The sequence below is a fragment of the Maniola jurtina genome, chromosome 12 (genome assembly GCF_905333055.1).
Source record: "Maniola jurtina chromosome 12, ilManJurt1.1, whole genome shotgun sequence".
Classification (NCBI taxonomy): Eukaryota; Metazoa; Arthropoda; class Insecta; order Lepidoptera; family Nymphalidae; genus Maniola; species Maniola jurtina.
Window position 1 is genome coordinate 8821182 of NC_060040.1, and position 24711 is coordinate 8845892.

General features: G+C 38.0%; 3 protein-coding genes across 5 annotated transcripts in view; all 3 read left to right on the forward strand.

Annotated features, from left to right (window-relative positions):
• Positions 1-24641, forward strand: part of LOC123870129 (early growth response protein 3) — a 49057-nt gene extending 24416 nt beyond the window's left edge. Inside the window, exons 1-2 of one of the 2 annotated variants that reach the window (XM_045913303.1) lie at positions 17461-17596; positions 19881-24641. In XM_045913303.1, the coding sequence (XP_045769259.1) occupies positions 19912-20931 (1020 nt within the window). In that variant the 5' untranslated portion in view covers positions 17461-17596; positions 19881-19911 and the 3' untranslated portion in view covers positions 20932-24641. Of the gene's footprint in view, positions 1-17460; positions 17597-19880 lie in introns of those variants that run through there. The other variant, XM_045913302.1, reaches the window with a different exon arrangement.
• The window catches only part of LOC123870135, a 275095-nt gene that overhangs the window by 91955 nt on the left and 158429 nt on the right, over positions 1-24711 (forward strand). The gene's annotated exons all lie outside the window — the stretch shown is intronic.
• Positions 17207-18348, forward strand: LOC123870141. Its single transcript, XM_045913317.1, has one exon. The coding sequence runs from the start codon at positions 17398-17400 to the stop codon at positions 17638-17640; it is 243 nt and encodes an 80-aa protein (XP_045769273.1). The 5' UTR covers positions 17207-17397; the 3' UTR covers positions 17641-18348.

Below are 24711 nucleotides of genomic sequence, written 5' to 3' on the forward strand. Positions count from 1 at the left end.
AAACCTAAATCCACGCGGACGAAGTCGCGGGCGTCATCTAGTATATTCATATTTTCATTTCTGTTATAATCATTTAAGTAGGTAGTCATTGGTGCATAACACAGGTACATAATCATCTTCTGAATTGGAAAAATGGAGGATTCTATGTATTTGAATTATTGTGGTAATCAAAATTTAGAAGGGTAAGGTTCTCATTTCTTTTATAATCATTTATTAAGTAGTCATTGGTACATAAAACAGGTACATAATTTTATCATTTTCTGTATTAAACAAGTTAAGAATTTTTCTATGCATTTGAATTATTTTCATAATCAAAATTTAGAAGGGGAAGGTTATGGTGCCATATCCAGCCGAATACTTTTGCCTAATATTCGGCTTTTCGGTCAGAGGCCTCGCCGAATATTCGGTATTCGGTATACTGCCGAATATACTATTCGTTGCAAGTCTACGGCTAATAGCTACTGCAATGCCATACAACGTGAACCGTGAGTTTGAGCTGTGCGTTGATCGATCAGTAGGAAAGTCAGTCAATCAGTCATCTTTTACTTTCATACCTATTTTTACTATAGGTAGGTACATACCTATATCGTCTACTTAACTATCAGTTTATTGAAAAAAAAATATGGCTGGGCAGTCAATTTGTTAATGTTTTTTATTAATACTTGTTATATACGTATTAAGTCAAAATGTAGAAAAATTAATTATAAAAATAATTATGTCAACTCTATTCAATGAGTACACTGATTGCGAGCCAAGTATCGCGCGTGTCAAATTGCGTCGCCCACACGCCGCGCGCCGGCGCGCGCGCACACGTCGTAACTGCCTTATGTCGATAGGGGCTCGTTTTATAACCCTTTTTACTTGTTTAACCTGTAAAAATATTTGTTTTTAGGGTTCCATACCTCAAAAAGATAAACGGAACCCTTACAGGATCACTTTGTTGTCTGTCTGTCTGTCCGTCCGTCCGTCCGTCCGTCGTGTCTGTCAAGAAAACCTATAGGGTACTTCCCGTTGACCTGAAATCATGAAATTTGGCAGGTAGGTATGTCTTATAGTACAAGTAGGTAAAGGAAGGAAGGAAAATGTGTTTCAAATTTCAAAGTAAGATAACTATACCAAGTGGAATATCATATGAAAGAGCTTTACGCGTATACTTATTCAAAAACAGATTTTTATTTATTTTTATGCATACCTAATAGTTTTTGATTTATCGTGCAAAATATCGGAAAAATTACCCGAGTAAGTACGGAACCATCGGTGCGCGAGTTTGACTTGCACTTGGCCGGTTTTTTACGATTGCCAACCCTAGAAGATGCCTTAGCCAATTTTAACTAGATTTTATTAAACTTTCATTTGTTCAGCCAGACGTCAGGTTGCAAGGGGTGGCACAAGCCGTAATGCAATTTAGTTTATGGAATTCTTTGAAATTTAGGGTATTTTTATCCCAAAAACCATTGATGTCAAGACCACCCCTATCTGCATGCCAAAAATAATAGGGTTCCTTCACCATAAAGTACGATACAATAATATAATAGGATGAACATTATCGGAGAGGGATGACGGAATTCCAAATTACTAGATCCATGATTACTACTCAATGAGCTCTAAACAATGATACCCAACATGCTAGGGTAGCAAAAAAGATTTTTTACAGCTCTTTTTTCATGTATGAGAGCCCCTTTTTTATCCTTTGGGTACGGAACCCTAAAAACCGTACTAATCCACGCGGATAAAGTCGCCGGCATCATCTAGTTCCACATAATATATGTATTAGGGTCTTGAGAGATTTCTTGGAATTCTATGCAAATAAAATATTATAAATTAATTATTTATATATATGTACAGGGTGGTCAAAAAGTCGTGGATCAAACGCAATAGGGAGATAGAAGAGGTCATTTCCAGCAATAAAATTTTCTACAGCATGGTCATATTTAAATTGCCCTAAGAGTTATAAATATTTTTGGGTTTTTTAACAAAATTCCAAATTCTCTTACAAATAGACTAATTTAAAAAAATGTGATAAAAAACAATAAAACAGACGATGTTGTGTCATTACTAGATAATGTATCAGCACTACAAACCTTCTATTGAGGCTCTGGCTACCAAATTACAAGAGCAATTAATTTTTTTCCAAAACTTTTAAAGCGTTACCAAAAATTAAATGTCACTTTAAAAGCGCACTGTGAAAAAAAAATGTACTACGGAAAAGTGACCCTGTATTAGAAAAATTTGCTGATTTAATGACAATTCAAATAAGGTATAACATATTACTCTTTGTTTCGTAATTCTGGTATTATAATCGTTTTTTCATATCAAGGTGTAAATTTGAGTAGATTACTTTAATTCAAAATAATTTTGAAGATTATCATTCTGCTAGTTAAACTGCTAGTTTTTTGTACGTTGGAATGCTAGAAATATCACTGTGCTTGTCGTACTTAAAATTTGTGAAAAGAACAGAAACTCTTCACTACCACCACGTGCCAGAACTAGCCAGAACGCCCGTCTTGCAAGTAGTTCATCTTTTCTAGGAAACAAAAGCATAAAGAAACTATGCCTCTCTTTCACACTAATCATCCTTTCTATTTGCATTGTTGGAATAAGGAAGGATGATTAGTGTGAAAGAGAGGCATAGTTTCTTTATGCTTTTGTTTCCTAGAAAAGATGAACTACTTGCAAGACGGGCGTTCTGGGTAGTTCTGGCACGTGGTGGTAGTGAAGAGTTTCTGTTCTTTTCACAAATTTTAAGTGTGACAAGCACAGTGATGTTTCTAGCATTCCAAGTTCCAACGTACAAAAAACTAGCAGTTTAACTAGCAGCATGATAATCTTCAAAATTATTTTGAATTAAAGTAATCTACTGAAATTAACACCTTGATATGAAAAAACGATTATAATACCAGAATTACGAAACAAAGAGTTAATGTGTTATACCTCATTTGAATTGGCATTAAATCAGCAAGTTTTTCTAATACAGGGTCACTTTTCCGTAGTACATTTTTTTTTTTCACAGTGCGCTTTTAAAGTGACATTTAATTTTTGGTAACGCTTTAAAAGTTTTTGAAAAAAATTAATTGCTCTTGTAATTTGGTAGCCAGAGCCTCAATAGAAGGTTTTTAGTGCTGATACGTTATCTAGTAATGACACAACATCGTCTGTTTTAATGTTTTTTATCACATTTTTTTTTAATTAGTCTAATTGTAAGAGAATTTGGTATTTTGTTAAAAAACCCAAAAATATTCATAACTCTTAGGGCAATTTAAATATGGCCATGCTGTAGAAAAATTTTTTGCTGGAAATGTCCTCTTCTTTCTCCCTATTGCGTTTGATCTACGACTTTTTGACCACCCTGTATATTGTATAGTATGTACCTATTAGAGTGTATGTTTATGTATACCTTATAATTGTATAAGTAGGTACTTATATAGCTGCATTACGATTCCCCGTCTTACAGTACGTTCGTAAATCGGGTTACCTGGGAGAAATCACTCTAGTGATAAGGTCGCCCTTTGTTTAATTAAGTGTATCATTTAATCTATCTTTGTAATTTTGTTACTATAAAGCTGTTTAAATAAATAAATAAATAAAAGAATTGAAATTCAATATTGTACTTACTTACATTGGCAATATATCAAAAATACAATAAATCAAAAAGTGCTGAAGTTAAGTATTTAGATTCACATACGTACCTACCTACTTACGTTAACACATATCATTTACATGCATTCAAGTCCATTATAACTAAAGTAATAAGTGTAAATTAAAAATTTATAACACCCCCGACAAGTGAAGTTACAGTAACTAGAAAAGAGCTGATAACTTTCAAACGGCTGAACCGATTTTCTTGGATTACAGCTAAGAACACTCTCGATCAAGCAGGTGGCTTGGCTACAAACAAAAAAAACTAAATTAAAATCGGTTCCTTAGTTTAGGATGCCACAGACAGATACACATATACACACGTCAAACCTATAACACCCCTCTTTTTGGGTCGGGGGTTAAAAATAAATACTTAATCAGTGCCATTTTAAAAGGAATAGAAAAGTTAAATTGTTAGTGTGCGCGCCATTCATGAATTTCCCACCCATTCCCTGAACCGGGGAGTTGGAATGAGAGCCGGGAGGCAGCGTCAAAGGGGTGGAGAGCCCCCCCGTTTATGAATGGGGCCACACGTCATTCATATCGATCGCTGCGCGGCCCTGTTTGAGGTTACCACACGAGGGGCATCGCCGGTCGTTCAACAGGTGGTTACTTGACGCAAGCCAGTGAAATGACATGGGTATTACTTGATCGTTCAATGTCACGCTTTTTTAGGGTTTCGTACCTCAATAGGAAAAACGGAACCCTTATAGAATCATTTCGTTGTCTGTCTGTCTGTATGTCTGTCCATCCGTCCGTCTGTTCGTTTATCGTGTCTGTCAAGAAATCCTATAGGTAATTAGGGTACCTACTTCCCGTTGACGTAGAATCATGTTTGGCAGGAAGGTAGGTCTTATAGCACAAGTAAAGGAAAAAATCTGAAAACTGTGAATTTGTTGTTAATCACAAAGAAAAATTAAAAATCATTAAGTATTATTTTCAATTTTCAAAGTAAGAACTATACATATCTACCTACTTCCATAGATACCATGTGCAGCAGGTATCATATAAACGAGTTTTACCTGTAGGTACATTACAAAACAGATTTTCATTTATTTTTATACAAAATAGTTTTTGATTTATCGTGCAAAATGTCGGAAAAAATACCCGAGTCCGACTCGCACTTGACCGATTTTTTATGACGTAGGTCCTCCAATAATATATTATAATCTCACTGATGCAAGATAAGGCTTTTTTGCGTAAGCATTTCATTATCACTCCAATACTCACGTCATTCCTGATAAGTGATAACTGATAACAACATAATATTATCCTGATTACCGACGTACTTAGGTACATTAACATGAGCTTTATAATGCAATAAAAGCTACGAGCGTCAATGATCACGTAATAATACATCAGCATTACACGAAAAACAAGATCATTTTTTGAAAAAGCAACAATTACTTAATAAATACTTAAATAAAAGAATAGTTTAAAAATTTTATACTTATCTCTTCTCTATTTATATTATTTTTCTTCTTCTTTCTTCAAAAAACAACTGTTGTACAATTGTTTTCCACCAGTAACTTATCCAAAAAACTCAGGTTTTCCTTAATTAGTGCTTCTGGGTTATTCTCCTCATTTTCTGGCCTAACACAAACAGGAATAAAGACATGCCATAAACTCTCGGTATAGGTACCTACATAAAATAACTAACTCAAAGGACACCGGGAGAAGATTCATTGAGGATTCACCTTAAAAGATTGGGACTCTCGTGGAACCATGTCAAGGCCAATAAGACAGGTGGACTTGGAAAGCTTTGTGGGTGCTATCAAAATGCAATAGCATGATGGCTGCACTAACCGAAATGAAAATAACAATCTGTCAGCCTATTTCACTATAAGCTATAAGTAAATAATATGGCGGGGGCACTGCCGTGCCCCCTGATGATCAATGATCATGGATACTATGTGATAATTCTTATTATAGGTACCTAGTTACTAGTACCTACTTAAAAATTCTTTGAATATGATACCTGATACTCATGAGTTTTGTGAACAATAACACATACCTACTGGTTACTTAGTGACAGCAGTTCTGACGCAGACTCGTTTTAGTAAGCCTTCGTAAGCGTTGCCAAGTCCTGCGTGCAAAATACTTGCGATGTTCCGTACCTAACTATAGTTACCTATTCGCACCTATACCTAATGGCATCGGAGGACATAGGAATGTAATCTGTAACTCTACATATTAAGTAGTATAAAACTCCCTGTACGCTTAGGTAGATCTTTTAAATTACGCAACGAATTTTTATGCGGTTTTCATCAATATATAGAGTGATTCAAGAGGAAGGTTTATGCCTATACCTACCGAGTTCGATATTGTTTTATGTAAATTTGTTGAAATATGACGTATTTGTTCAAGATGTCCGAAGAAATCAAGCCGACTAAGAGCTTTCATCGCAAAATTCCGTCTTATTCTTTATTGCTCGCTTTTTTAATAAAAAAATATAAGACTTCGTCAGACTTATCTTAGTAGTGAATAGGTATCTAATTAGGTACTTATTTCCGTAAATCGTTATTACCTTGAACGCAACACATGTTTCTAAAATTTCAGGAAAAACTTAAAAGAATCGTGCGTCACGCGAACCTTTAGGGGGTTGGCGCGAAAGGGAGGTGTGACGTCATGATCTCTACCACCCTACGCCAGCAAATAGGCTTTTTGCCTAAGTCGCTACGAAGTTGCAAATATTGTTATCTACATTTTATCATCTACAAATTTTAACATACCTATTCGTATTACGTCGGTATTGATAAACGACTGCTTTTTATATATTTAGGTCACATAAATTACCTACTTATTATAGGTATGTTTACATTTTCACTTCAGCCATTGCCACTTCAGCTTTGCAACCCGTTGAGCTGTCGCTTAGGTAGGTACTCCGGTTCCCCCATGGAACTCAATTTTATTTTTCAAATCACATAGAGAAACTCCAAGCATATTAGCTCTCTCCATAGCCCATTGAGTGACTCCTAGCTTTCGTATGAGGCCCATAGTCAGCGACCATGTCTTAGATCCATATGTCATAGTGTCTCTTGATACCGTTATTTACGATGGCACAGCAAGAGATGTTTAGTACTGCCACTGAGTATAGGTACCTACAGTTATTCAGCCATATTTTATTTTTGCCGGCCACCAAATTCATACCTAACACATATTCAAATTCAAATTCAAATTCAAAATGTTTTTATTCAATTAGACTTTTACAAGTTCTTTCGAATCGTCAAAAGCATCTACCACTGGTTCGGAATGCCTTTCCTACCGAGAAGAACCAGCAAGAAACTCGGCGGTTGCTCTTTTCAAAGATTTGATATACAATATTATGCCATGTATAAAAGCAATTGAAGTCCTGCGCATTGCTGGAGCGAATCGAAGTTCAAATCCACGCTTTTTTATCATTTACATAATCTTCGATAGTATAATATGCTTTTCTCAAGAGCATATTTTTAATAGATTTTTTGAACCTGTGTAAAGGCAAGTCCAAAATTGACTGAGGAATTTTGTTATAGAAGATTATACCCATTCCCACAAATGACTTTTGGACCTTCCTGAGACGGAGCGTAGGAGTCGCAAGCCTGTTACGGTGTCTAGTCAGCCTGTTGTGTAGATCGCCAACCCTCTTGTAACTAAGAATATTTTGTCTTACAAAAATTATGTTGTTGTAAATATATTGAGAGGCTACGGTAAGGATACCTATTTCCTTAAATTTTTCTCGAAGTGAATCGCGTGGTTTTAAGTTATAAATTGCGCGTATTGCCCTTTTTTGTAATACAAAAATTCTCCCAATATCTGCCGCTCTACCCCATATTAAAATTCCATAAGACATAATACTATGAAAATAAGCAAAATATACTATCTTTGCGGTCTCCACGTCAGTTAATTGTCGAATCTTTCTAACCGCGTAAGCAGCAGAGCTTAGTTTGCCAGCAAGAGTTGATATATGGGTGCCCCATTGCAGCTTCGCATCTAAGGTTATCCCCAAAAATGTAGTAGTCTCTTCTATTTTCAAAATATCATTATTTATCCTTAAATTAATGTTACTTGTGTTCTTGGTATTGGGCAGTGCGAATTCAATACACTTAGTTTTTTTTGCATTTAAAAGTAGATTATTTACAGTAAACCAGTGAGTTACCTGAGATATGGCACCATTTATATCGTCAAAATTGTCCTTATTTCTATCGACTTTAAAAATCAAAGACGTATCGTCAGCAAATAGTACGATATCGCAAATATTTTGGACTACATATGGTAAATCGTTTATGTATACTAAGAACATGAAAGGACCTAGAATAGAGCCTTGAGGAACACCCATTAGTGAGGCTGATCCGGATGACTTCACATCATTCACACATACTGTTTGAATACGATCACTAAGATAGGACGCAATGAGACCAAGCGCAGTGTCTTTGATTCCATAGTGGCTCAATTTAACTAAAAGAGTCTCGTGCTCAACGCAATCAAATGCCTTGGATAAATCACAGAAAATACCAATGGCATTCTGTGACCCCTCCCACGCATTGAATATATGCTTTAACAGCATTGCGGCCGCGTCGGTTGTTGATCGACCTTTAGTGAAGCCATACTGTTCAGAATGGAGTAGCTTATTAAAATTGAAATGCTGAAGCAGTTGGTTGAGCATGATTTTCTCAAATATCTTGCTCAGTGTTGGCAAAATTGAAATTGGCCTGTAATTATTTGGGTCACTTTTGCTACCCGATTTAAAAAGAGGTATCAATTTACTACATTTCATGAGATCTGGAAAAGCGCCTGTATCCACAGACTCATTAAAAATTAAGGCTAGATATGGCGCAATAATATCAATAATATTGTTAATTATTTTTACTGATATTCCCCACAGATCTCCGGTTTTTTTGCTTTGTAAAGATTTGAACACTTTAACAATGTCATATGGAGTAACGTATTCAAACCTAAACAACACACCGCATTCAGTGACATTGGCCCTGAGAAGATCATAGGCTTCTGTTGGTGAAGAGCTAAGGGAACTAGTAGTGATGACTGGAATGTTCTGGAAAAAATTCTCAAATGTATTTGCAATTTCAATATTGGAGTCAATAATACGGTTATTAATTTTTAGCTCCAATTTATTGTTATGCACTTTTTGTTTCCCAGTTTCATCCGTGATGATATCCCAAGCTGCTTTAATTTTATTATCAGAATTAATAATTTTTTGCTTTATGCAGAGTGACTTTGCTTGTATGCAAACCTTTTTGAATAATTTTGAATAATTTTTTACATATTCAACAAATGTGGGAGTGTAGTTATATTGTTTTTCTGCATACAAGTCGAACAACTTATTTCTACTTTTATAGATGCCAACAGTAGCCCAGTCACTAAATTTAAGATTTTTAAACAGTTTTTTTTCTACAATTTTAAAGGTAGAATTAAATTGAGAGTTTATGAGATCAAAAAAAGCATTATAGTGTTCATCCGGACCACCCTGAGTAAAGTCAAGTTTAGGTAAAGCAGTTAAAACCTTTAGTTTGAACTGCTCTACCTTTTTAGTGGTTACTGGCCTATACTTTATTAACTTTGTTATGTCTTGATTATCACTGGGAACAGATATCATTTGTCCACAGTGATCGGATCTTAGATTCGTCATGATCGATTTTGCGACAATCTTACAGTCACAGAAAATGTTATCTATACAAGTGGCTGAATTTGCAGTTATCCGTGTTGGTTCATTGAAAATTTTCTGTAAATTAAAGCTTTTAAATAAATTGAGTAATCTGTCAGTAAAAGAAGTGTGAAGCAAAATATCAATATTGAAGTCTCCACAAACTAATATCTTTTTTGATGACCTACATATCCGCCTCAAGGCCTCTTCCATAACGTCCTCAAACAGAACAAAGTCACCTGAGGGGGGTCGGTACACGCAGACGACAATATAGCGCTCCAGCTCAACACAGGACAGCTCAATAGTGCGTTCCAATGAAAGATTAACAATGTCTTTCCGTTCTTTATAATTGATATTGTTGCGGGTTAATATTAAAGACCCTCCGCGTATAGCTTTCTTTCTAGAGAACGCACTTGACAATTGATAATGTTTTAAATTTACTATTAATTGATAACTATTGAGCCAATGCTCAGTGAGGCATAAGATATCTTTAGAAAGTTTCATCTATATTTATAGCTATTTACTCATACGTACGTAAGTAAGCTTTTTATGAGAACCTGCCTAATCACTAACGCCAGTGATATCGTCATACGAGTCCCGACGCAAAGAATCGTGCGTAGGTAAATAGGAGCATCGATTAGCTGAATTTTATGGCTGAAACGATATAGAAAAGGCATAGGTACGTCAGCGCTGATGAATCTTTGTAAAATTACTTACATTTTTCGAGTGGCGGCGTAATAATAAAGGTGACATGATGGTGTGACGCGCGGCCGACGTTACCTAGATACATACCAGCACGCGAAGCCAACTTTTCGATATAATTTCGCATCAGCCGTTCGCACGGTCGCGTTCGCGTCACGTTATTTTCGTTCGTGTTATCGGCCACCGTTTGACTAGCATTTTTCACATAGTATTGTAATCTATACAAATCTTGTAGTGTATCAATTTCATTTGTTAGGAATGGAGATCGCTCTAAGGCCAGATATATAATATTATGTACATACTACAGTATGATGTACGATAAATTATAACCTATCCACGGAATGAAGTTAATATTATAGTGCTCTCTCTGTTTGGCTTTATCATTTGTATGGATACGTAACAGAGAGAGCGCTATCGTAACTTAGCCGCAAAGTTAGTATAGCGCTCTCTCTGTTTTTGTATGAGATTAGGTACCTATAGGAGGTAAACATAAATCGTTACTTGAAATAAACCTATTATTAATATATTATTCATAGCATCAATAAACGCGTCATTAATATCTAGAATTACATTTGAAACAGTTATTAATACCTACTTACAAAGTACGAGCTTGCCGAGAGCTTGCCAAAACAACGACGAGACATGCTAAAGATAGTTGTGACTTTCTACGTCGGCATTCATCACAAGATTATCTTTCAAGTTCCATGCCGATACTGTCGTAATCAAGTGCTCCAAATACACATTTAGCACACCGAAAACTTAATAGATCCAAGAGCTTTTGCTTTTTTTCTAGAATCTAGATACGTCCTATTAACGATCTTATTATTAAAAAGGCTAGTAGAAATGAAAACAGGCTACCTACCTACCTATAGGTAGTACAGATGATTACCTACTGATTGAAAAGATAGCACAAACACACGCGATTTTTTTCAAATAGAGGTCAACGAACGTTGCGTAAATAGGTGCCGCGGGGTCAATGCCACGTCGTAGGTGGGGCCCTGACACGAGTATTGCACGCTATACATTCCGGGTTTTGAAAAATACTAAATCTCTAAAACTACACGTACCTACCTACCTAAGTACTTATAAGGTAAATGGTTATTTGTATAAGTATTGGGTTGTGTTTAGTTAGTATAATAATAGCGCTAAATCGCTAACGTTCTTCTTAATTACGAGTAAGTACACCCTAGTAGAGAAGTGGCTTCACTTCGTAAAGTCTGTAGTGGCCACCCACTACAGACTTTAGGAAGTGAACCCACTCATAGTACACTGATAGTAAAAAGTGTAGAAAAGAAAAGTACCTACCTACCTATAGTACCTATTAGCTCTTAGGAGAGTGCCTAATTCAAAAATTTGTTCGACTAATTTTTTTTTGCTAAGCCATAAAGCCATGTTTAAAACAATTTTAACGACTTTGTCGTTAAAATTGTTATATTATTATTATAATATAATATATATATATATTATTATATATATATTTTTAATGTATATAATAATATGTTGGCCGATTACCTACTCAAAGACGCCTGGACAAATTTGGATTTTTTTTGTTGCAAAGGGCACACTTTGCAGGTCCCATATTTTGGTGAAAATGTGATGAATATCTTTGAAATTGCTCGCGATAAGTGTACCTAATAGCTTAGTAAACGGTAGGTTTTTAACTAGGCATAGCATATTTTAGTACAGTGGGGCCACTAAAAATAGTGAAATAAAAAATCTTAAAAAAAAAAACAGGCTTCAATTTTTTTTTACTTCAAATGGGTTTTTTTCATTTTTCCTTTCAAAAGTAAGCGTAGATTATGATCTATAGCCGTAGATAAAGTGTGTAGGTACGAGGCTGTGGTACCTACCTATAGACTAGTGTTGTTATGGATATCCATATCCGTAACCGAAACTATCGGATATCCGAAATAAAAAAAATATCCGTAACCGTAACTGAATCCGTAATAAAAGTTTTGGATAGTTTCGGATAGGGCGGAGTCTAACTAAATACTACACTCATACGAATTAACTGTGCATTCCGCTGGAATGCGACCCCTTCATCATATCACATTTTACAGTTCCTTAAAAAATTAATATCCGTAACCGAAACTATCGGATAATCCGAAATAATTTAACATCCATAACCGTAACCAAAACCGATATTATTTTTTACCAATATCCATATCCATATCCGGATCCGAAATTATATATCCATAACATCCCTACTATAGACCAATAGTTCAACAGGTGAGATTTGAACCTTCCTTTTACCGTCCTTTTGGTTATTTTATAATAGTACATCTACTTACGTACGTATTAAATAATATTATGAATAATTAATAAAATTATCTCTCTATCTGTTACCATTTCACATGTCAGCCGCTCCGCAACCGATCTAGATGAAATTTCGCACACAGAGCTCTTTTCCTGGGACAGAATATAGGATGGTTTTTATTCCGGGAAAACATAGTAAGTACCTGAGTAATCTTTAAAAAATCGCGGGCAAAAGCTGCACTTAGTTTACTAAATGCTCAAAGCCACGAGCTCTCGTACCTACCTACTCTACACTAGCCATACACCCACCACCGGCTCCGACTACCGCCGTGGGAGCCGCTAGCCAATACAAAACTGTTTGTTGTTGTTGACATCCCACGGTTGCCTCGGGTTACATATTTGTACACACGACCTAAACGATAGAGATATATGCCCGGTCCAAGCATTCAGTCTAAATAGCCTATATCTATGCGTCCACTGCTGAACATGCGCCACCAAACACGGTCCTCCACCTTCCGCAACCACCCACTTCCTGCTACCTTCTTTTAAGGTCCTCAGTCCAGCGGGTTGGAGGTGGTCCCACACTGCGCTTGCTGATACGCGGTTCTGCGGAATACAAGACCTGACCACTGCCAATTCAACTGGCTAATTTGTTGAGCTATTTCCTCCTACGGTTTTCTCATAAACTATACTTAGGACAATTAGTGTAAATTAAATATTTATTACACCCCCGACAAGTGAAGGCATCTTGACAGCTTGACATAAATTTGTCAATTGACATAATATTAAGAACCTAATGGTTATCTAACCTTCTTTTCTACAAGAAAACTAGAAAAGAGCTGATAACTCTTAAATGGCTGAACCAATTTTTTTGGATTATAGCTAAGAACACTCTCGATCGAGCCACCTTTCAAACAAAAAAAGTAAATTAAAATCGGTTCATTCGTTTAGGCGCTACGATGCCACAGACAGATACACAGATACACAGATACACACGTCAAACTTATAACACCCCTCTTTTTGGGTCGGGGGTTAATAAAAGAATCTTCAATGCGTCAACAGTAAAACATTGATTAGACACCATCTCAGAAAACTATGACGTCTGTAGTCTGCACAGAGATCAACAAACGAAAATATGTAATGAAACAGTCAAGCCACGAAAATAGACACGGGCATTAGGATAACGCGCAGAAATAGATCCCCGCCTCTGAAGTCCGAACCAAAAGTAGTCAAGTTAATTATAGAGCGATCCCGCAGGACGTTTTCATCTCGTGATTCACCTGCTGAAAACTCGATTGTTCGCATTCTACGTCAATCGGTTGCGTGGTGTTTACGAGCGCGGCGTGGCGGCGCTGCGCGGGAGCGTCAGCTGACGGCCCGGAATAGCCCTGACATCGCGGCCACGCTATGCGCTGCGCCCGCGCACCCACAAATAGCGCGCTATAATTAGACGCCGGTGAAATCGTGGGTTTGTTATTTTTCTTTATCGTGTCCGTTACGCGATAATTGGGTTAGCGGTTGCATGTGGGCCCGCTGGCGTCGGCGAGTCTCGGCTGCGGCGGCCACCGCCGGCCATTGTCCTTACGCCTCCTCCTCGCTCTGCAATCTATACCTAAGCATACACCACGACACTTCCATATTGTTTATTCACAACACAAATATTATAAAATGAAGTCCCTCCGCCAAGTTGTTCTGCCTGTGCGTGCACTTATCTAATTTCAAAACTGCTATAGAAATTTTCGATTGATTTTCGCCTAAGTATGAATAGTGATTTTGCGAGAAGGCTCAGATATAAGTACCTACTTATATCTATAGCTAATTTGGACAGGTTCAGTGTATAATTAATTGGCCTAACTACCTATAGCCGATTTTTCAATCGGCAAATAACTTTTATCCGAGGAATAAAGAAGGTTTGACAGTCTTTAGGGATCCGTAGGTAACTGCATACCTCAAAAGGAAAAACGGAACCCTTATAGGATCACTTAGTTGTCTGTATGTCTGTCTGTCCGTCCGTCCGTCCGTCGTGTCTGTCGAGAAACCTATAGGGTACTTCCCGTTGACCTAGAATCATGAAATGCAGGTAGGTAAGATCTTATACCACAAGTACAGGAATAAATCTGAAAACCCCGAATTTGTGGTTAGCTGATACATCATTAAAAAAAATTTAAATGTGTTTCAATTTTCAAAGTCAGATAACTACAAGTGGGGTATCATATAGGTAAAGGGCTTTACTTGTCCATTCTAAAACAGATGTTTATTTTTATGCATAATAGTTTTTGATTTATCGGAAAAAATATCCGAGTACGGAACCCTCGGTGCGCGAGTCTGACCGCACTTAGCCGGTTTTGTATAGGAAATCTGTCAATACGTCAAATTTATTTCTTAGATAAAAGTTATTTCTCTGAACTTATTTTGCTTGAAATCTCTCTCACAAGAATTTTATGGTTTATTATTTGAAATAATGATACCTACCTACCTATATATTTCATATAGGTACAATTCTTGACGTAGGTACCTAGGTATTTAATCGTACTTACTTTGATGGGATGGCGCGACGTGGAACTTTGTGCACCCGAATTTATGGTGAGGTTTGCTTACAAAAAATGAATCTAAAACGAAACACCGTTAGCGTTAGGATCAAGACCTTACTACGTAATTATTATTAAGTAAAATTAATAAAATCACCGCAAAAAAGAAGGACCTGCATTAGGTAAATACGTAGGTATTGATACCGCCCACTCGCTAACTTCAAGTAGATAAGTACAATAATTGCAACGCAGTACCCAACTGCTAGCTGTCACAATCCGCCAATTAGTAATGGATATAATCATTACCTTGCTCATGCCCACCTGTATCTACATTGTACGTCTGTAGATACATAATAATATGTATCGTAGGTACGTCCATTTAAAGACATACAGGTAGTTTGAATCCCACCTACTAACAGTTCAAAAGCTGGTGTAAAGTTTAGACGAGGTAGGTATAGCTCGCGACAGGTCGAGATGGCAATCGGGTTGGGGACGCCTCGCACACCCACACATCCGGTGCTGGATAGCGCGGGTGACGTGCGGGTATGCGGGGTTTCCCCCCGCCTCATACCCCAATTGCCATGTCGACCTGTCGCGTACCATACTTGAATAACAAGTCATTTTAGAAGACTTCCCTGACGCAGTGGTGAGCGCTGAGTTTAATAAGTTGAATAAAAATTAAATTAAAAATTTAAAAAACCCGGACACAAAATACCGATAAGTAGGTATGTTATAATAATAAGTACTTACTTAGATATGTATGTATAATAATATAATAATAAAAAGCTTTATTTATATTCCTTACAATTTCTTCTTAACTCTAAAGTTCTATTATTATTAGTTATCTAGTTATTCTTCTAATTTTACACTTTGTTTAAAAATATATTATTTCACAAAAATTTACTTTAACTACTATTTATTTTTCTAATCCTATTATTTATTACTATTTTTTTTTTTTATAATTTTTGTATTATCTTATTTTTAAAAAGATTTTAAAAATAACGTTTTAGCCAAGCGCTCGTCGCGTCCGCGTCAGCGGACCGCCAAAGTTCCGAAAGAAACAGCTATGAAAGCATCTGTTGTAGGAAGAATAAGTAGGTCTGTACCTACCTAGGACTTAGTTTCTGTTATCTTTTAGCGGTCCCCCGACGTAACGAGCGCTGGGATAAAAATTTTACTATTTAAAGAAATTTTTATAATTTTATTTAGTCATTTTACTTCAGTATTGTATTTATCAGATCAAAGTAGCATGGGTATACCTGTCGTCATAATATATGTAGATACCTACTAATTACCAATCACTCTGTATAAAGGGCCATACTTATTATTATACTTATTATAACATACCTACTTAGGTACTTATTATTATTCTTACTTTTTAGACGTTTTTGTTTCAGGGGTTTTTTAAATTTTTAATTTAGTTTTTATTTCACGCTTTTTAAACTTTTTATCTTGAAATAAATAGATGAGTAGGGAGGTACCTACCTAGTAGGTTCCTACCTGCAATCAGCGTCTTATATTTACTAATGACGAATATCCAAATACCTATCCAATAAGTAAGTAGGTATACTCACCTAGGTAAGTACCTACCTATCTACCAAGATCAAGGGCAAAGAAAATGATACCTATACCTACCTATCGATTTTCTTCGTCACGGAGAGTTTTCCGAGAATAGCAAACTACATAGTTGGCAGCAACAAGAGTCGAAGTGATATAAGTACATAATCTTTGTACAGAAATGCATTATTGACTCATGCAGCTAACAAAAGTGACTCTACATTATTTTTACTAAGATGATTCTGAGTAGATTTTATATCAGCAAAAAAAAACGCCACTCCGACCGTTGTGTGTTGTTGATTCGTAGGATACGACGTGTGACAGAAGGCTGGCTAGTATAGTTATCTTATTTTGAAAATTGAAACACATTTTTTTTTAAATGATGTAACCATAAATTCGTGGTTTTCAGATTTATTCCTGTAAGTACTTGTGATGTAAGACCTACCTACTAACTTTCATGATTCTAGGTCAACGGGAAGTAACCTATAGGTTTTTTGACAGATACGACGGACGGACGGACGAACAGACGGACAGACAATAAATTAGTGATGCTATAAGGGTTCCTTTTTTCCTTTTGAGGTACGGAACCCTAAAAATTGTGAAGTTTTAAATGTTAAGATGTTAATTAAGGTAGATTCTATGAGAGACAGAACTTGAAAAAAGGGCCTAGTTGAATCAAATGTTCTCCTATAAAAATTATGAATTTGAAAATGGTTTTGAAAAAGTAGCTGTAGGATGGAGGTTTAAGCGGGAGCGGGAACGGAAGCGAGAGCGGGCAGAGATAAGCGACGAGCCAGTTAAAGCGGGTGGAGGGTGGCGGGCACTGAGGGGGGCGGCGCGGGCGGTGGGCGGTGTCGGGCGGTGACGTCAGCCAAGGGGGGGCACACACTGCCGCACGATTGGTGGAGATGCGCGCGCCGCTACCGAATATGGGACCGCGGCTCCATTGATAAAACTGCGGCGCGGGGTCGCGCGGCACCAGTCCCTTTCGCACCGGCCGCGTGAGAGGCCGTTTTCACGCTGGCGCTGTTCGTAATACCGCTCGGCCCGTGGGCTGAGGAGCAGGTGGTGCCGGACGGCATGGGCACCGACACGGAGCCGCCGACCGGCCCGCACCTTCTCTCGCTGGCGGACGTGGGCACACTCGGCTTCGACTGCGCGCTTAAGCCGGCGCCGGCGCCCTACGCCGGCGGCGCGCCCGCAGACCTCAACACGCCCGTCACCACGTCGGATCTGCCGGCCTTCTTCCCGAGTCTGCTCGAACCTCCTCCTATATCAGGTGCGCCGACTCGCAAATCACGCGCCGTATCACTTCAGCCGTAGGCGGAACTCGCCCCCGTCGGTTTCCGACCGATAACGTTGTAAATAAACACTGCATTTTCCGTCACTCGCCGTGAACACGCAATCTTTTTCTGCTGCCCTGCGTAGTGTTGCAAATAGTTAAATAATAAATGATCATTAATAAAGTGTTACTCGAGGATCCAAGGCACATGAGTGAACAAAATGAATTGACCGATCGTTTGTTCAGCTGCAGTAGTTTTATTAAACTCAGTGGTTTTAAGTAATGTAGGTACATGATGGACGTAGTGAAATGGAAAGTTCGCTAACCCGCGCTATAGGGACGGGTCGATACTGGAGCCGGGAAATCTTGAATGAAAAGTTTTCATTGTCATTTTGCGGCGGTTCGGTGTGCCTTTTAGCAGTGATTGCTCCTTAGTGTTGTTATGTGACAGTTCACTTGCAAATCATTTATTTGTGTTGCCAACTTGTCCTGCCTGTGGTAAATATGCTTACCTACATACCAGCCAAAATATTTAAAAAAAGTTATTAAGTATTTAAGGACTTAGGCAATTTTGCTGTCCTCAATTGTTAAAATTTGAATTGAATAGTAATTATTTTCTATAAATGTTCAGCAAGCAAATTTTATCTTTTAAATTCCTTATTTTTAGTATCAGCCACAAATATTTTTTAAATCACTTTTCAAGCTTAGTGAGTATTTAATTAACCGCAAAAGTTTTGATCATCTTCAGAAAATAAATACTCTTAAACTCTCAAAAATTATTCTTTTCATTAAAGTTGTTGACTCTACAAAAGTTTAAATCTTTTGTTTTTTTTTTTTTAATTTATTTTACGGTTAAATCTTTTGTGATAAAATATTTAGGTACTTACCTAATATTGATAAGTATTAATTCTTTTTTCGTAAAAATGTTGATAATTAAAAAAAAAACAAATCTTTTCCGTGAAATTTTGACAGTTAAAAATTAAAATTTTAATAGGTATTTCGTTTTTATAAAACCTCAACATGTTGACTGTAAAATTATTATTTTTTTCCGTGAAAACATGCTGACGATTAAAAATTAAAATTTTCTTTGTCATAAAAAATTAACAGGTTGGCTCTATAAAAATTAAAATTAAAATAATATTTTTGATCATAAAATTTAAAATGTTGAAAAATTAATGTTTACCAACCTACTTCTGCAAATTTAAAGTAAATAGTTTTAATAAAATGTAGAATGTACAAAAACTAATTACTTATACTTACCTAACAAGAATTAATTTTATTCTTGAACTTCTCGGCTTAACTAGAAATTATATTACCAACCAATGCCGAGAGTAGGACGTCAGAGTCCCATAATTGAGACAAACTTCTAACTAGGTAGGTACTTTCACAAGAATTCCCAAAGAACTAGCACTATTTTATTCCAACCCACGTTGTGGTCCAGCTTAACAAATTGCAAAAGGAATCCAATAGGATTTTTTCCTGTGTCTATAATAAAATAATAGGATAGGTAATGTTAGGACTGCTCACGGTGAACGTCCACCAGTTAGAGCATTGATAGACGAGCATATCGACTTCCGCCGCTTATCACCACATCCGCTGCGCGCCTGTTACAAAACACGCAAAATATTCGATAACTCCAATTAATAATACCTACCTAACAATTAAATATTCCTAAATATGTACCGCCATACCTACAGCTCATACATCATATAGGAAATGTAAACATTTTAAAAGGAGAAAATATAAAACGATTAGTGGATTTTTTGGTCATTTTTTTTTTCCTACTTCACTTCAGTTTACTTTCATCAATTAGTAGGTACCTAGACGTTTTTATTTTGCATTTTTATATTGGTCAATAATAAAATGAAAAACCAAACAGTGCACTTACTTACAGACAGGACTTTTTTATTTAGGTACCAATGAGTACCTACCTACGTATCTGTAGATAAGTAGGACCTCTACCTACTAAGATAGAGCTTGTCTATTTTGAAATGACGCGCCCCACCACCGCAATTTACACATCTAAATCAACAAAATTATGTAGTGGGGCGCGCCCTTTCAAAATAGACAAGCTCTACTTAGTTTTTGAAAATAGGAAGTTATGCAATAGATAGGTACTTAGATGGAAAACCAGACCGAATTGTTATTTTTTCAGTCACGGGTCTAAGGTCTACTGACTGTGTAGATAGTATCGTATATCTATTATCTACCATAACATGTGAGGTACTAGGTATACCTACTTCTGTGCTATAAGTGACGGAATCGTATCTGTTTGTTACAGGTACTTTGCCAGGCGATGAGTTGTCGCTAGGATGTTCGCCACGCCGCCACAAGCACGAGGCGTCGCTGTCGCCGGGCGCGCGCGCGGAGGACGCGAGCAACGCGTCCAGCGCCAGCGCGTCGCTGTACGGGCCGCCGCTGGGCGGCAAGCGCGCGCCCTCGCCGGCGCTGCAGTGGCTGCTGCCGTCCGGCCCCGGCCCGGGCAGCGTCGACAAGTACTTCCAGCAGGAGTACGAGGAGCGCGTCGAGCTGCTGCCGCCCGAGTGCCAGGCCGCGTACTGCCCGCCGGCGCAGGCGTGCGCGCCGCAGCACTGCGACTACCGGCAGCAGCCGCAGCCGCCGCCGCAGCACTCGTGGGACGCGCAGGAGTACGCCGTGCCGCAGCCGGCGCCCGGCCCCTCGGGCGTGCCCAAGCGCGAGCCGTACCCCAGCCCCGCCGGCGACAACAGGCCCGTGCAGCTCGCCGAGTACAACCCGTCCACGAGCAAGGGCCACGAGATCCTGTCCCAAGTGTACCAGCAGAGCGCGCAGCCGTTGCGCCTGGTCGCCGTCAAGCCGCGCAAATACCCCAATCGGCCGAGCAAGACGCCGGTCCACGAGCGCCCGTACGCGTGCCCGGTGGAGGGCTGCGACCGGAGGTTTTCGAGGTCGGACGAGCTGACGAGGCACATCCGCATCCACACGGGGCAGAAGCCGTTCCAGTGCCGCATCTGCATGCGATCGTTCAGTCGGTCGGACCACTTGACGACGCACGTGCGGACGCACACCGGCGAGAAGCCGTTCGCCTGCGACGTGTGCGGGCGCAAGTTCGCGCGCTCGGACGAGAAGAAGCGGCACGCCAAGGTGCACCTGAAGCAGCGGCTGAAGCGCGAGCGCGGCGGCGGCCCGGCGCACCCGCACGAGCCGCACGCGCTCTAGCCCGCGGCCCCCGCGCCCGCCGCCGCGCCCTCGCCCGCACATTCCAGTGGCGACGAGCCCGCGGTCTCCGCACCGGCGGATCAATGAACTCTATAATTTTCACGTTGAAGTTATCAAATAATTTCATCGCATAGGTGTAAAAAAATTGTCTTTAACGAAGCTTTATTAACTCTACATTTGTAAATTCACCGAAATTTATATATCTTTTTATACATATTTGTAACTATTATGATAGAAACGATTGACTCGATGTATTTATTTTAATTAGATAGGATAATCGAATGAACTAGACTGGGAACAAATATAAATACGAAGCGATGTGGCCTAAAGCGTCCAGCGCGACGGACGACGAGGCGCTGCCTCTCGACGCTGACGCAGCGCTGACACATATCTTTCTGTCTGACGATAGTCTTGTAAGAATTCATACGTTTCTCAGATTGTTATCGACCGTAAGGTCAAGTTCATGTGTGTGCATAGAGGTGATCGTTACGAAGTGATAGGTATGTACTAGGCCTATTTGCTGAGAATGTACCTAGGTGTGTTTGGAAAGTGTTTGCCATCCGCTATTATAATAGAGTTTTAGATTAACGAGCGTAGATAGGTATTGTTTATAATTTTAAAATGTTTACCTTCTATTGGTGTTAAACGTAACCGTGGCAAACATTATCCGAATGAGATTACCTTCTTATAGGTAGGTATATTTATTAGGGACGTATTTAATGTTCTTTATACTTGACGAAACTAACGTGAAACTGTGCCATTCATTTAACTTTACGACGTGCCACGGCAATTTTATTTAATACTAAGTGTAACACGACTGCTGATTAAGTGATAATTAATTATTATAAATATTTTGTTGTAATATTTCTAGTCGAAGATGTGGGTGTGAGAATGTCGACTACCGTTTGCCCTCATCCATCAGCCTGGAACCCATTTCTCTAACTTTCGACAGCTGCTGTCATCATCTTCTTGCTCAAATGTTTATTGAACAAAATTTGCTCAAGTCTATCTCTTCTCTATTACTTGGGGCCGACTGTCGGTCCACACTGAGATTAACGCTCTCCGGCCTTGTTCCTTTCGCACTCGTTATCCTCTTACTTCACTTCATTATGTTTCCCAGTGGTATAAATATAATATACATAATTTTAACATTTTTGTAATTAGACTAATTTAGTAAAAATAGTTTGTAGGATTTAAATTATGATCTCTTAATCATTATTAATTATTTGCAATTATAGCGAAGGCCCCTTATTTATAATACTCATAGGTTTCTGTATAGATTATAAATATCGCGTAGATAAGTAAATCGCAGCTTAAGTTTGAATTACGGCTACTATTATTATCTAAAGGAGATTGGCAAGTTTGGACCACAAAATCTTGGCAAGGACGAACTTCTTGACAGTTTTACCAAACAAAGAGCATTTTTGCATGCTAATTTATAATCAAAAATACTGATACAGAATTTTTTAAATCCCCGTTATAGGCATATATGAAAAAGTCTTTTTTTATAATACCTTTGTCTGATTTCCAATGAACTAATCAGAAAATCTGAAAGTAAATTGTTCTTATATCATTTGTTTTCGATTTGTCATTGTGCTTATGTACCTACCTACGTATGCTTGCTCTGGTACTTTAATTGTTGTGGCCCAATTTCCCGCAGAAACTTGCCAATCGCCTTTTTGTGCAACTATTTTTTGTGATGTTGTTAGGTCGATGAGCGCTTGAGCAGTCACAGGTCATTCGTCATTTTTATCGTCTCTTGCTTATTATAGAAATGAGTAGGATAGCACAAATGATTTACAAGTTGTCAGTTAATTTACGAGAATAATCTAAGTATAACAAAAATGCCTTCAACTTAAGAACACGGTTGTTCAATAGAACGTTATTTATTAAATAAAAAAATGTTAACTTACTCGTAGCTGGTTAAATAAATACAAACTAACGTTGATACAAATACAGGGGATACCTACTTACCACTTCAACAAACAAAACAAAAAGTAGAAAATTGCAACAGGGTGGGCCTTTCGGGTAATGTAGGTACGATTGTTATGAATTTAGGATATCTGACAATAATATAACTAACTCTTGCGCCTATATTTCTAACTGAGCACTAAAGGGAATGGCGGTTACTTCGCGGAAAGAGTTTGTAACCCCTCCCCACTGATGTTGCATGATATTGATGCGACATAAAATTTAATTCACAATACAAACCGCCAGTTTAAATCGTTGCTCTACAGTCTACAATCTACATACCAAAACAAATTTTGGGAGTACAAAAACCAGGTAGTTTCTTACAGCTCAGTGCTTTATTTAACGATTTATCTAAACCTATTGTGAATTTATTTTTATATGTTTTTATCTTGTAAAAGTTACTCAAATTATGTTTCTTTTCCGTTTATTTAACGTAGAAACATGCTTTTCACAGCTCTACGAATGGTCTGCTTTCCGTTGCACACAATATAGTGAGATGAAATTTTAATAAAAAGCTCTAACATGAAGTCTCCCGCGAATGCAACGAACGCACGAGATTGCACGCTCCTTTAAACAATATACCGGGTGAGAATGTGGTGTGCGAGTTTATAATGTTTTACTACTGTTTAGAAGAGACGTGGTCTCAGTTAGGCAAGGCTAGCGTAGATAGGTTTTAATAAAGTGTAATTCATGTTAGTTAAACGAGTGACAATTGAAACGGAGAAGACTAAATTCTTACATTTATGTAATGTTGCATCGCGTTGATGTTATTAATATACGATTTGTAATAAGAAATACGTAATTAAATCTCGTACAATCGTTGGAAATCTTCTCGGGCCCTGGCGAGTCAGTGTTCTTACAGACAGACGAGCGGCACTTTGTCGACGACAAGTGCCGCCAGGCGTAAGCCACACATAGTAACAAACCTACGCAGTCACATAATTTTTAATGGCTTCCGAGACGGTCAAGCACAAAGACTTTGCTTGAGTCAAGCATTTTGACCGTTTACAAAGTTTGCTTGATGCTTGAGTTTAAGCATTTATGACGGTGATGGATGCGATTCCACATTTTGCTGGACGCGACGTTCGGGCAGTGTTCGAGAAATGGGAAAAGAGCCGTTTGATAGAAACACTTTATTGCACACAAAAACACATGTAAAGGATCACAACACAGAAAGAAGAAAAAACAATTGTGCGCAAAGGCGGCCTTACTGCTTGAAGCAATCTCTACCAGGCAACCTTTGCTGGCTCAAGCTACTTGATCAAGCAAAACAAATCAACGTGCTTGACGTCAAGCCGTTTGACCGTCTCGAAATCCCGTAATGCAGCATGCAGTACTTCGTAGTGTGTAGGTTTGTGATGTTTGACGCGCCAGAGCCCAAGAAGATTTGCGGCGATTGCAGCGGCCGCTCATTTGCAGAACCATTAGGGGGAACTTGACTAGTGTCGAATCGCAAGTTGTGCCGCGCCTATGAGACTACATTGTTGACACCTCTGTTATATTAACACCTTTGTTGCGGAACTCATTATTATGTATACCTAAATACATTTGAAATCACTGTTTTAGGTACAAAGTATTTAAGAGTTTCATGGTGTTCACCTTAAAGAATAAGTACGAATTTTGTGTACTATTTTTTTTTTCACCTGCGTGAAAGATGTTGTTGATGTTCTAAATTTAAATAGCTGTAAGCTCTTAAATTAGGTATTGTTAAATCTCACTAATTTTTACTAAATTCTATTTAATATATTTTGTAAATACACTCCGACTAAATTTGAATTTAATGTGTATATAAGAGAAAAATGAAATTTTTATTTAATATGAAAATTCACCTAAGGACCTAAGGTGCGAAAAATACAAATTGTTGAAAACTTGATTTATGTTATTTTATTTAATACTTCAAAAACCCTTACCAATTACATAACGTATACGTTATGTAATACGTA